The sequence below is a fragment of the Trachurus trachurus genome (assembly GCF_905171665.1).
Source record: "Trachurus trachurus genome assembly, chromosome: 11".
Lineage (NCBI taxonomy): Eukaryota > Metazoa > Chordata > Actinopteri > Carangiformes > Carangidae > Trachurus > Trachurus trachurus.
In genome coordinates, this window is record NC_139904.1 from 7,307,515 (window position 1) to 7,320,664 (window position 13,150).

At 45.0% G+C, this 13,150-nt stretch overlaps 1 protein-coding gene and 1 long non-coding RNA gene across 2 annotated transcripts in view; one reads left to right on the forward strand and one right to left on the reverse strand.

The window, feature by feature from the left end:
• tnfrsf11b (tumor necrosis factor receptor superfamily, member 11b) lies at positions 1-3,442 on the reverse strand (the record flags this gene model as incomplete). The annotated part of the gene is made up of 3 exons (XM_083981991.1): positions 1-1,459; positions 1,882-2,043; positions 3,049-3,442. The coding sequence occupies 3 exons, from the start codon at positions 3,440-3,442 to the stop codon at positions 1,119-1,121; spliced, it is 897 nt and encodes a 298-aa protein (XP_083838117.1). The 3' UTR covers positions 1-1,118.
• Positions 3,334-13,150, forward strand: part of LOC310993600 — a 25,028-nt gene continuing 15,211 nt past the window's right edge. The window contains exon 1 of the long non-coding RNA XR_014595747.1: positions 3,334-3,600. This is a non-coding gene — a long non-coding RNA (uncharacterized lncRNA). The remainder of the gene's footprint in view (positions 3,601-13,150) is intronic.

Below are 13,150 nucleotides of genomic sequence, written 5' to 3' on the forward strand. Positions count from 1 at the left end.
TCTTCATCATGTTCCTTCAGGTACAACCATTCAAAAGGAATGGATTTATAAACACTCATGGGACCATTTCATGACTTTTCTAGAAAGATTAATGAATAATATTCACCAAATCTGCCTTGATTTCCATATGTATGTTTTATATGTCCTATGCCCACGTTCTTTCCTCTTAATGTTGTTTAAGATAAAATTTATAGATAAATAAATAAAAAAAACAGTTCCGATATTTTTTATATATTTTTTATTAGTGCCATTCAAAGCAGCCACACATGCCCCAACTTCTCTTTGATGTGTATAAAAAAATACAATGACTAACAAAAGGTCGACTAACATGCCCTCTTCCCTCATTCATATAAATAATAAAATAAATTAAGATCTCACAATAGTCACGCTAATTTCTTTACACGAAATGAAACCTTTGGAATTAGCAGGACAGGCATCTGTGTTTAACTGTAGACGTAGAAAGAGGTAGATGTAGGCCAACACTTTTTATTCTTTAAAGGCTAATACCGGTGCTTTTGAAAAACTTTTTAGTTTAGAGTGTCAATTGTGCAGATCCTCTCTCTGCTTTTACTTGCGCAAATAAAATACAAGGATTCTGTACTTTAAGGTTCACCATTCGTTGCTGTTAGTAATCAGCTGTGCTACCTGTATATAGTAACAGAATGTTTTGTACCTTAAATAATACAATTAGGCACTGAATGGTGTGGTACGATACCTCCTGATGCTCACCTGACCTGAAATACAGTGCCCTTCAAAACATATTTTCTTGCACGTAACTTCTATTTCCATATAAATAACTCATCTTTAAAGTTTTGTCACAGGACAGCAGGCCATTTCATGCAAGGTGACAAAGTGGAGTTCAGATTATTTGGTCCATTTTAAGAGAGAAACAAAAAAACTGGAATGCTCTGAAACGGGAGTGTAAATGCAGATAGAAATCAACAAACCTTTCCTCTCACTGAATGATTGGTATTTTCCTTTAACTAATGCAAAAAGTACTAAAGCCTGAATTGACAGTGCATCTCAAACAGCAAATCCTGGAGAAAAAAAAAAAGGAAGTGAACACTGGACTAGTCAAACTCTTATGTTGCTTTAACAAGACGTTTTTCTAACTTGTCCTACTCTGACACTATAACCATGACGCCTTCGTGCACTGAGTTGCCCAGCTCCTTCAGATTGGAGTCGAGCCTCTGCAGCTTGTTCTGTAGTTTCTCTCCTGCGCTGTTCGCCCCGACTTTCGCCAGTATTGCCGGAAGCTGTCGAATCTGCTTCGGTGTGGCGTTGCTGACCCAAGTGTTGATGAGCGTGTTAACCTCTGAAAGGCTGAGAGTCGACGTCCCCCCGTGTTTTTTGCCGTCCTCTGTGGGCAGGTTGTGTGTGATCCGGCGCAGACGCTTGATGTTCATTTTTTGGTGGCGGAAAAAAGCCGGGATAATTTCTTTGAGGTAGTTCGCTCCATCTGCAAAAAATGAAGATGATGATTAATTGGCAACTGAATGATGAAGAGAAACAAAAGGGCATTGGCCTGCAGACAAAACACAAACCTCAGCTCATTACGTCACTCCTGTTTTGTCTGAAACTCAGACAAAACAGGAGTCTGGTGATTTCCAGTCAAATGACCATGGTTGAAAGTGAAAGCTTAACTATTACCTAACAACCCTATTTGGATGGTGGAGGATCACAACAGGTGGGTGGAATTTTAAATCTTCCACATCAGAACACAGTTTTGAAAACTGTCTCTGGGAATAAATCAAAAGTAAAATTCAAGTCTTTGTTTTCCAGCACTGGGAACTTCACAGTAACAGGCCAACAACGTGAGATGCTGCCTCCCCCTTCACCATTTCCCAGAGTGCAGTGCAGTGCAGTGCAGTGCGATCCTACCGTTGGAGTTCATGCACACACTGTCGTGCCAGCTGGAGCCTCTCAGCAACAGCCCGGCGTCGGGGCAGCTCTTGTGCTCGGTGCAGTTCAGCTCAGCGGAGTCGTTGTCGGAGAAGGTGCCGTCGGGGCAAGCGTGGCAGACTGTGTCCTGAGTCGCTGTACCTGGAGGAGACAACAAAGACCTCTTCTTACTAAACTCAGGGAGCCTTTTTTTCATCCAACTAATGAAAAGCCTTTTGTAGACAGAATAAAATCTGCCGTGCTCTTAACTCCTTTTAGTTAGTCTCATTAAACCAAGCAATTCACTATAAATATAAATGTAGTGATGACTCTTTGCCTGTGTGGGGCAGCAGACTACAGACTAAAACTTCACACTAAACTCTCAGTGCATCTTTAATATCAACACATGCTGCTCATCTCACAAACACAATCGACAAAACCTCCAAAGTCATGGAAACGAGCCCTCAACACAGAGTAATACTGCATTTTATACAATTTCCCCTATGGGCTCTATGCACAGCTCCACTACTTCCTGAATTTAAGGCAGCTCCTTTATTCCCTGTCTTATATTATTGGACAAACTGATGAACCCAGGTGTGTCCGACCATTGTGACTACTCAGACACACCTGGATTAATCAGTTTGTCCAATAATGTAAGACAGGAAATAAAGGAAGTTCAGGAAGTAGTGGAGCTGTGCATAGACCCCACTCAGCTTCAGTATTGGATTTTCAACCCTGGCAGCTGTGGACTACAGATACCATTAATGGACACATAACAACCCTGTCTTCATGGTAACAGCTGTAGATATCAGTCCAGCTGTTTGTGATTGTGAGCCTATCATATAACCCTATCCAGTGAAGAGGTGAACACAATTTTAAAGTTTGATGGCAACGACCAGTTCAGAGAACTCACAACATAGAGCTATGGCAAGGCATTATGGGTAGTGTAGTCTTTGCTTCTATGCTGACTCGACTTTCTCAGATGACATGTACATTCCACAGCCTATTATGAACTGGACCAGGCGACCTGCTCCTCCTGACACTGTGCTGATCCTGATGAAAGGACGAGGTTAAAGGTTCTGACTCTGTTCTAGTGGTTCTGAGTCCCACCATGCACCACAAGCACCACAAGAACCAGCAGCAGCAGAAGCAGCAGAAGCAGCTTACCTCTGGTCAGCACTCCCTGTCCAGCTGGACACTGGCTGTGGCGGAGACACAGGTCGTACTGGACCTTGTAATAATATCCTTGTTTACACTCGCACTGGCAGTTGCTGTCGGCGGCGCAGGCGGACTTCACAACCTTGTTCATGCCGCACACTTCGCAGCGGAGACACTGTCCAATGTGATTCCACAGCTCCGTGAACGAGCCCCGCGGGCACGGCGCGCAGTCGCTCTTTTGCGTCGCCGTGCAGCGGGAGCGCAGAAAAGTTCCGGGCGGGCAGCGGTCGCACTCGAGCTTTGCGCCGGTGTTTGGGTCCGTCTGGACGAAGGTCAGGACCGGCGAGGAGACGCTGCCGATCAAGGCGATGCGCAAGGACAGGAGGGAGAGCGTGAAGAGCATCTAGGGGTGGAGGAAGGAAGGAAGGAAAGAAGGAAGGAGGACACCCGGCAGGGAAGGAGGGAAAAACGGTGTTACACAAGGAAACTGAACGACAAAACATGGAAAAACAGAATAACATTTACAAGGATTACAAGGAGCCGCTGTCACACCTGTCACAGGTTTGTCAAAATGCAACACTGACTGAAAATAAATGAAAAATATATAGGCTACGCAATGAATAGAATAGAATAAAATAAATTAAATCAAATTAAATTAAAACAAAATAGAGAGTCACGTTTCCAGTTTGGCTCAGTTCTCGGTTAAATCTGACGGCTCCCCTGACAGATGAAGTCAGGCCATGGCACAAGTGTGCTGTCTGGACATGACTTCCTCTCTCTCCACCTACCATCATAATTATGTTGTGTCTGCCGGTGCAGCGGTGGGAGGATAGAGCTCTATCAGCGTCCCCATCCCTATTTATTCCTGCCCCGCTCATTTGGAGTGAGAACACAGAGATGAGTCATTATGTTAAAGGTCAAACCAGTCACTATAGGCCTATCACTAGAGGGGAGAGAGAGAAGAGTATCTCCCCAACCTCTACCTCTCATTCCATTCATAAATTTATTTTCATTCATACATGTCGTCTTTCTCTCTTCTCCTCTGCGTTTCACTGTAAAAGCGACCTAAAAGGAAGGTTTTTTTTGTTTTTGTTTTTTTTCATTTTGAGAATGACACTTTTTTCTTTGACATTAAACTCTGAAGTGTATTTCTCCTAATTATCTGTATTTTTTAAATAAAAAGAAATCAAAGCAAAAGACATTAGAAAACAAAAATCAAATAAGTTATAATACAAAATTGACACTTTTTTTTTTAAATTTTGATGAAGAAAACAAAGGAAACTGTGGCTATTATGTCAGTTTTTGGTTCTGTCTTGTTTTGAAAGAGCTCTATAAAGGAATGGTGAGGGATGGTTGCCCCTGGTTACTTTTTAAAGCCCTTTTACAAACACAAGCCCAGGAAGTCGCTGCTATGCTGGAGCCAGTCATTATGACAGCTATTTGTTGCCCAGCCAAGATGTGGGGACAGAAAAAAACAGATGTTGACTTGGCCGAAGTTGGTGAAACACCACTGTTCAGCCTCAGAGACAGGTCTGTTTGTGCATGTTGTTGTGTTAGACACATGATAAACAATAGTTCCATTTGTGCTTTTCTCAAAACAGACATTTGCCCTCTTTCCAACAGATTGAGATAAAATGAAACAGACATTTCCACTGCTTTTTGCAGGGGACAATAAAGGTTTTCTGAAGAAAGCATCTTTGTTAACTTTTTTTTTTTTTAAATGCACAATTAAATAAAGGCTGGTATTTATTTGTTTCGTGAGGTTTTGACCTGCATGGTGCTGTATAAAAGACTTTCACATGTTTTGCTCCACTGCATGTTTTAGATTCAATATTTTCCAGGGAATATAATTATAAACATTTGTGTGATGCTAATGAGCTCATCAATGACAACCTCAAAGACGGTATCCCTGCAGCATGTGCCCTATTGGTCTGTTTGTCATTGTATGTAGGCCTACAGTCCGTTTCCACCATCTGCACCTCATCAGAGTGGAGATAGCCTGTACAGAAACTCGAAGCAGCTGTGACGCATCAGCGACGCTCATGTCCTGTCCTCCTGCCACAGCATCAGTACCACTAGTAACCACAGGCCATGCTTTATGGTGAACTGACTGCTGACACCTTATGGAGAAAAGCCATCACTGCTTTCTTTGTAAAACACTTTGATGAGTGAAACATGTAGGCTAATCAGTTTAGGGATTGCAGTAAGACATGTAATTATAGTATTTATATAAATCACACTCTTCCATCAGTTGAGTTCAACCCTTATTACCAGCTAATTTATTTGTACTTTCCCCACTTCCTCACCTGTCTTGCCCAAGCATGCTCACACCTGTTTCCTCTCATCAAGCCCTGCTGCTGCAGTCACTTCAGCTCTCCTCAACCGCAACTAATCAACCACAGTAGACTAGTTTACTCACATTGATTATCTTTTTCTTCTTGAAATTTCTACATGTATTAAAAAAAGGATATGTGAGATCAGCAAAGGAACCAATGAACTGGGTATTGGATGTTGGGTTGAATAGATAGATTTCACTGTTTGAGGGAGCTCTTAAAGACTATTTATCAAAACCCTTGATAAATGCAATTAATTAAAGCAGAAGTAAGCAGAATTTTTGTGTTAATATAAGTCTTAAATAGTTCTATCTTCCGACGGCAATCACTTACATAGAGTGTTTGGTCCGAAACACGGGTCTGTCAGTCACTCTGCTCTGCTCTGAGCCGAGGAGAAAACTTTCCTTGTATCCTACAAGTATTATCCAATGAGGAGAGAGAACGGCATGAAGGGCTGTGTGTGCAGCCAAGGGATGCGCGTGAATGTGGTGACGTAGGGACGAGGACCAATAGATCCATGACGAGGGCGGGGGCTGCTAACTCCATCGGCTGACAAGAAGTTATGGTGCATTCAAGGCAACCCGTAACTCGTGTTTTTCCGACCTGTGAAGTCGTACCAGTTCGATCTGGTACGAGTTCACGTGTCGGAAAAACACGAGTGGCCGTTATAGTGCACTTTCACAGGCAACAGGTCGGAAAAACACGAGTTACGGGTTGCCTGGAACGCTACAAAGTCGTAAGTCGTGACTTGAAGCTGTAACTTACGGTTTCAAAAGCCTGCTTGGAACGCAGCATCAGCCAAAACGACCGGATCACTTACTTCTGCTTTAAATCAACTCTACAGCAGGAGGAGGCTGGTGGAGGGATCTACAGCAGCAAACTGCACCAGGATTAACATTTACTGTGTCTCAATGCACATACTTCCATACTTCCACTAGTTATACAGTATTTTGAGTATGTAGGTACGTCTCATTTCACAAGTATGTCAGAATGCAGTGAAGTACCCGGATGGTGCACTCATGACGGCCAAACAATGGTGGTCAAGTCGTCCTGCAGCACGCCGGCTGCACACTGGCTGCAGCTTTTCCCCTTTTTTTTTTTTCTTTTTTTACAAATGTGTAGTGGCAGAAATTAATAATAGAATAATTTTCATCAGTTGTTGACATGGAGGCTGGTGTTCTGGGACCTGATGAACATGCAGCAAAAAGGCACAAACAGGTACCGGGGTGGAGTGCGGAGGGAAACAGGCCGATTACTGCAGCCTTATGAAATAATGCAAACAAAACGTTTTGCACGGAGGGAAGTTGGGCTTCTGCATGCAGGGTGATTTTGGCTGCCGCCTTGGTCAAAGCGTGTGATGTTGCTGGTTGATGTGAACCTAATGCTGAAATAAGCGTTGCGCGTTCCTATGCTCTGGAGGCGTGGCTTCGGAGAAAAGTCTGAGGAAAGGGGCTCAGACTGTTGACGTGGCTTGCTAGAACTGTTTTTACAGGATCTCCAACCCAACCGGCCCTTTGTGCCTCTGGAAGACGTGATGGATGGACTGGAGCGTCACTAGTGACAGCACAATGCAAAATGATTGCAAAGGTGTGACTGTGGCTTTGTCCTTCTGTCTTCAATTACAGGCCCAACCCAAAGTAATGACCGCAGGTAACAAGTCTGTGTTGAGCATGAGGACATCAGAGGATGCAGCGTCCCACAGGATCTTTGAGGATTGTGTTTCTTCCAAACATTGTGCAGTCTGATCTTCTTTACATGCCAGAAGGTCTGTGTGTCATTAAGGATAAAGAAGAAGTTGGCACGAGTAAATCTCAACATCAGTTGAGAAGGGAAGCCTATGATGTTTTTCCAGGTTTCTGGGCTGATTGAATCATTTGCTTTTAAGTGACAGAGAGGATGCATGCAGGGATGGGCTGTTTGAACCTGGGTCACTGTATTTAGGAACGAGCCTTCATAGTACTTGCTCCACCAAGTGCCCTTTGCCCTTTCCGTCATATAATTGCGGCTGCGACAAGAACAACAACAACGGAGCCATCCATAAGCCATCTCCCCACAGATTAATGAGGCTTTTCGTTTCGTCCTCTGTCCAAGGATTGATGTTTTCGACGTCTTCCATTTACTGCTCCATTTCGTTGATATCGCTCCACAACTCAGAATAGGCGGACAGTCAAAACCGATCTGAGTGTTTGGAGCTGTTCAGACTGAGACGCATCTGTAGAAATGCGATTTCAAACTACCTCCCGAAGGTGGTTTCAATCCGGTTTGCAAAACTCCGATTTCATGTGATTTGTGACTGTTCAGACTTAAAAAGAGCCATCCGGTTCCAATCTGGATTGGCTAAAAATCGGATTTTGGCTGGCAGTCTCAACGTGGCCTAAGTGTTCTCCCCAATGCTCTTTTTTTTTTTATAAATGTTTTTATTCGGTTTTTTGTTCACATGTTCTCCCCAATGCTCTTTGACTCTCCCAGCTCTCTGTGTTTGCCCTCTGGGTCACCAGCCTCGCCTTTGGCAGTACTAAATGCATCAGCTCAAACAACTTAAAGCAGATATCAGTGGAATGTTTTTGTTAATATAAGTCCTAAATAGTCCTATTTTCCGTCAGCAATCACTTACATGAAGTATTTCAGCCTAAACACGAGTCTCTCCGTCACTCTGCTCTGCTGTAACCCGAGGAGAAAATTTTCCTTGTGGGATACAAGTGTTATCCAATGAGGAGAGAGAACGGCATGAAGGGCTGTGTGTGCAGCCAAGGGATGCGCGTGAATGTGGTGACGTAGCACGAGGACCAATTGATGCCTGACAAGGGCGGGGGCTGCTAACTCATGGTGCGTTCAAAGAAACTCATACTTTGTGTTTTTCCTTCCTGTGAAGTCATACCAGTTCGATCTGGTACGAGTTCACGGGTCGGAAGTTACGAGTGGCCGTTATAGGGAACTTTCACAGACAACAGGATGGTAAAAACACGAGCTACGGGTTACCTGGAACGCTACCAAGTCGTAGTTGTGACTTGAAGCTGTAACTTACGGTTTCAAAAGCCTGCCTTGAACGCAGCATTAGCCGAAACGGCCGTGAAGCTGATATCTGCTTTAATATATTTCTATCGTAAAGGCTCTTAGTAAGACTCACTGTCGGCACTGTCATTTTTTCTGGGAAGAGAAATATCCTGCGAACTGCCAAGAAGGTAAACTAATTTGAATATTTGACTTGTGTATAAAATGTATTACCTCAAGGCAGATGACGGTGTAGTGTGTATGACTAGTCTGTTCAGAAACTATGGTCATGATTCCAAGATTTTTCCTGTTAATCTTAGGGTGCGTAAACTGCAGGTCAGAGCCCAAAGTCTATACCACAAACTGTAGTTAATGATAGTGAAAGCAAAACATACAAAACTGCATGGCCCTGGGAAGAGAAGTGGTTTCCATGGTGAGTGATGGGGAGATCCAAATAAACAATGATATACAGTATTATAGTATGTCAGTGAAGAAGAAGAGAAAGGTTTTTGCAACCCGAGAGATGTGTTGACATCTCAGACAAGACTGTTTACTCATCCGTAGTTTATTTTCTCTGGTTCTCTGTCACCATGACAACTAGATTATCACCTTTTTTTTTCAAATATAAACTGCTGTGTTTTGTATGAGGGGGAGTGATGAGTTGTTGCACCATATATGGGGAGGAAGTTTTTTTTTTTGCCCTATAACTCCCCCCCCCACACACACACACACACACTTTCACTTTGACCATAATTTGCATTCACTTTCTCTGGGCCTCACTACCTCTGAACATCTGAATCAGTGAAGACATGACTACAACTTTTATTGTTGTTCAGTGATCTCACCCCTGTCTGCAGTGTACTGTCATCGGCCCATAAAGCCTGAGTCTTAACAATGTAAGAAGAGGGGTTTTCCCATCCCAAATGATCTTATCATTCATAAAAATTCAAAAATTGAAATAAATAGTATTTAATAATGTGATAATAGTATGATAATCTAGACAGAAGTCACCTAAAAACAACTGTAGCAAACAAATAGAAGAAACAAATACAAGTGGGGAAGTGCAACACAGCTAAAACAAAAAGACTAAAATCAAGATAGCATTGATAGTGTAACCACACACAGAATAAATAAAATAAATGGTCAAAGAAATACTTTCAGAGCACCTTTTGTCTCCATTTATGTGGTCTACCGCAAGTATCATCGAGATTTAAAAGCATAATGGCAGACAGAATGAGGGCATCACCCTGAACTTGCAGAACAGGATTGCATTGCGAAATTATTCTCCTGGCTTTATGGACCACCTGCTTCTCCCACAGTGAAAACAAATCTTTCAAAATAATGTAATGAAATTGGGTTCAGTCCAAAATGGTAGACTAAAGTCACCAGGTCAGAGCCTTTAAATAACACTCAGGGGACAGTGTATACACAGTACAATTATCTTTATTACAATGACACAGTTCATAAAACAGGGGACTGAGGGGTGGATTGTGGCCAGGGGGTATACTGCACGGCCAGGGGAAAAGGCTCCCACTATTACCCACTACAAATCACTGCAAACTTATGGCACACTACAAACACAGCACGCTATCACCCTCTACTGGAGGCACTGCAACTACTGCTTGACCACACGACCTGTGGCCTATCACACTGCAACTCACGTAACGTCACCAAAGAAGCAGCAGCCCCTCCCCCGCTACGCTGCCCATATAAACTCCCCCGACTGGACTCCCGCCCCCATTGTCCAATACATTAAAAATACTAAGTAAATATAGACTATAATATAAAAGAGTACTCAACTCGCCGTCCGGCGAGACCCCCCCCCGGGGTCTGGGCTTGTGACGCCGTCCAACTCCCCGGGGAAGACGGCTTCGTTGGACGGCGCAGATCAGTCCAGCCGGTGGCAAAGACGCTCCGGTGGAGACGGTGGCAAGGAGCAGCAGCAGACTCAGACACTCCGGCGGAGACGGTGGCAAAGAGCAGCAGCAGACTCGGCACTCACTAAACCCGGCCCTAACTATTCTACAGGAGGCGTCCAGCCCCCCCTCCTAGCGCTGGAACCACTGACCCACTGCTCTGGCTGTCTTCATCGCCGGTGGCCCTAACCAGCCACGAACGACACCCTCCCCTCCAAAGAGTGCCAAGCCGCCAGACTAGAGCTCACTCGCGCCGCCGACAGACTGACTCTTTCTTTCCGTGCCACCCCGAGTTCCCCTCCTCTCATCACCACACCTGTTCAAACTCACGCACCTGTTTCTCATCCACTCAGCCTCCGCAACCCACACCCCCCTCTTCAGTCTCATCACCACGCCCCCCTCTTCAGTCACATCACACTCCCCCCTCCCATAGCGAAGACTCGTCCTCGAGTCTATGACGTCATCTGATAGTCTTGTGCCCAAGAGGGTGGCTTTCGCTGTCGCTGTGGACGTGCCTCATCCAGCATTCGAGTCTCCTGCCTCGAGCTGGCTACAGGCCCCACTCCTCCAGGAGATGGAATCGGGGCTGATGAACCATCCGTAGAGGCAGGGGTTCGGTTTTGCTGTAAGGCTCCCTCGCCAGTTGCAGCACCTCTCCCCGTGGTGCTGGCGGCAGCCTGGCTTACAGGTGACGCTCTCTCTCCTGCAGACCCAGAGGCGCCCCCATTTGGTCGGCGATGGTGGACCCAGCTGGCACCTAATGGGATCTCTGGGCGCCGCCCTGGAGGAAGCCGTGGTCCCCAATTGGTCTGCTCCCTCTCTCTGGGTCCCGATTCCTGCTGTAATGGCACTGGTGGGGAAGAAACAAAAGGTTTGAGTCGGTTGAAATGAACCACACTCTCTGGTCCTCCCTCAACTGGCACTAGTCTATACAGGACGTTGGTCACCCTCTCAACCACTTTAAATGGGCCTCTATACCGCCTCTGTAATTTTGGACACACCCCACGTTTCCTGGCCTTATTGTGCACCCAAACCAGCTCTCCCTCTGAGTGGCCCTCATTTATCAAACTTGCGCAGGATCTGGTGTAGATTCTGGTGTAAATATCAGTGTACGGCAAGTGTCACGTGTGATTTACTAAAAGTGTGTACGCTGCTGATTTCGGCGTAGAACCGGGGTGGTGGTGATAAATCCGGCGGCTGAAAACGAGCGTAATTTAAATGTCACGCCCCGATATATTCCTGCTTTAGAGGCGTCGCCCTGCCCCTTTTACGACATGGAGACACGGAAGACGGCCAAGAAGAGGGACTTTACCGACATTACCACGTTGAACAGGGAGAGGGCGGCAACATTAAATATCTGGACATTGATAGATTGATAGATTTTGTGATTGATAAGCGTCATCCCGGTGGATGGAGGCTGCAGACGCGCTTGTCACCGACCACGTCAGGAAACCCAGCGACCTCATGAAATGCTCCTGCAGTTTACTAAACACAAGTGATTGAGGAGAAATCATAGGCCTATTACTGCTGCGAACGCGACTTTATGACCATCAGCACCATATATATTCTATGATCAGTACCGCTGGCATGGTTCGGCTGATGGAGGGATGTGAAACACCGGCCCGATCTCCCGCTGACAGGTCCCGGTGACGGAAAAAAAAAAAAAAAAACACTCCGCCGTGGAGATCAGCTGCACCTGGACAGGTAGCGGAGCCCCCCCTCACCCCCCCTCCCCTCCGGTGTCCGGCAGAGAGAGAGACTGAGGAGCCGTCCGGTCATGCTCTGGTGCAGGACATGTTGGAAGTTTGTGTGTGTGATCTACAATAACAGGTCTGTCTGTCATTCACTGTTTCTGTTTACACAGCTGATTACATCTGTCACGTCGTGGTTTCTAATTCATCTCAGTTGCTCAAAATAAAAGTCGAGTTAAATTTTCAACACGGACTTGGTTTTATCGTTTCTTTTTTTTTTTTTTTGCTACTTTTTATCTTTTTTATCAATATAAACAACAACAACATGTGGTCCACATCGCTGCGTTATTAGACTATGGTTTAATAATCATTCTGACACAGCAGCACTCGTTCCTGCATGTTCTACGCTGGTTCCAAATGTGCGTACACCTGGTCAGAGCTGGCGTGAGATTTGTGCGTACCGTACGCTCACGCTCAGATTAATAAATGCCGATCCTTGCGGTGAATTTGGTGTACACCCATTTTTTTGGAGTACGCAAGTTTCATAAATGAGGGCCATTAAAACTGAAAACTAGCCCTAAAATCATAGGAGGCTTTTTGTTGCTCTGTTGCTTTGGCCTGATGCCTTCGAACTGCCTCTACCACGGATGACAATGTGTCATTCAACTTTGACACATAATCATCCACTGAGGAAAATGACTCTTGGTTACCGACATTCAACATAACATCAACAGGTAACACAGCTTCTCGTCCAAACAAAACCCGATATGGAGTGAAAGAGGTGCTTGCATGGATACTACTACGATAGGCCAGCATCACATAGGGTAAAAGGGCATCCCAGTTTAACTGATTGTCTTCAACAAAAAGAGACAGCATAGACAAAAGAGTACGGTTAAAACGCTCAATCAATCCGTCAGACTGGGGATGATAAGGTGACGTACGAGACTTATGAATATGCAAGAGTCTACAAAGCTCTTTAAATAAAGTAGACTCGAAATTACGCCCTTGATCCGAATGGATGCTACGCGGTGCCCCAAAACGACACACCCACTCCTCTGACAGGACCCTTGCAATTGTGCCCGCCTCCTGGTTGGGAAGTGGAAACGCCTCAGTCCACTTGGAAAAATAATCCCCAATAACTAAAATGTACTTGCTCCCACCAGGCGTCACTGGGAGGGGC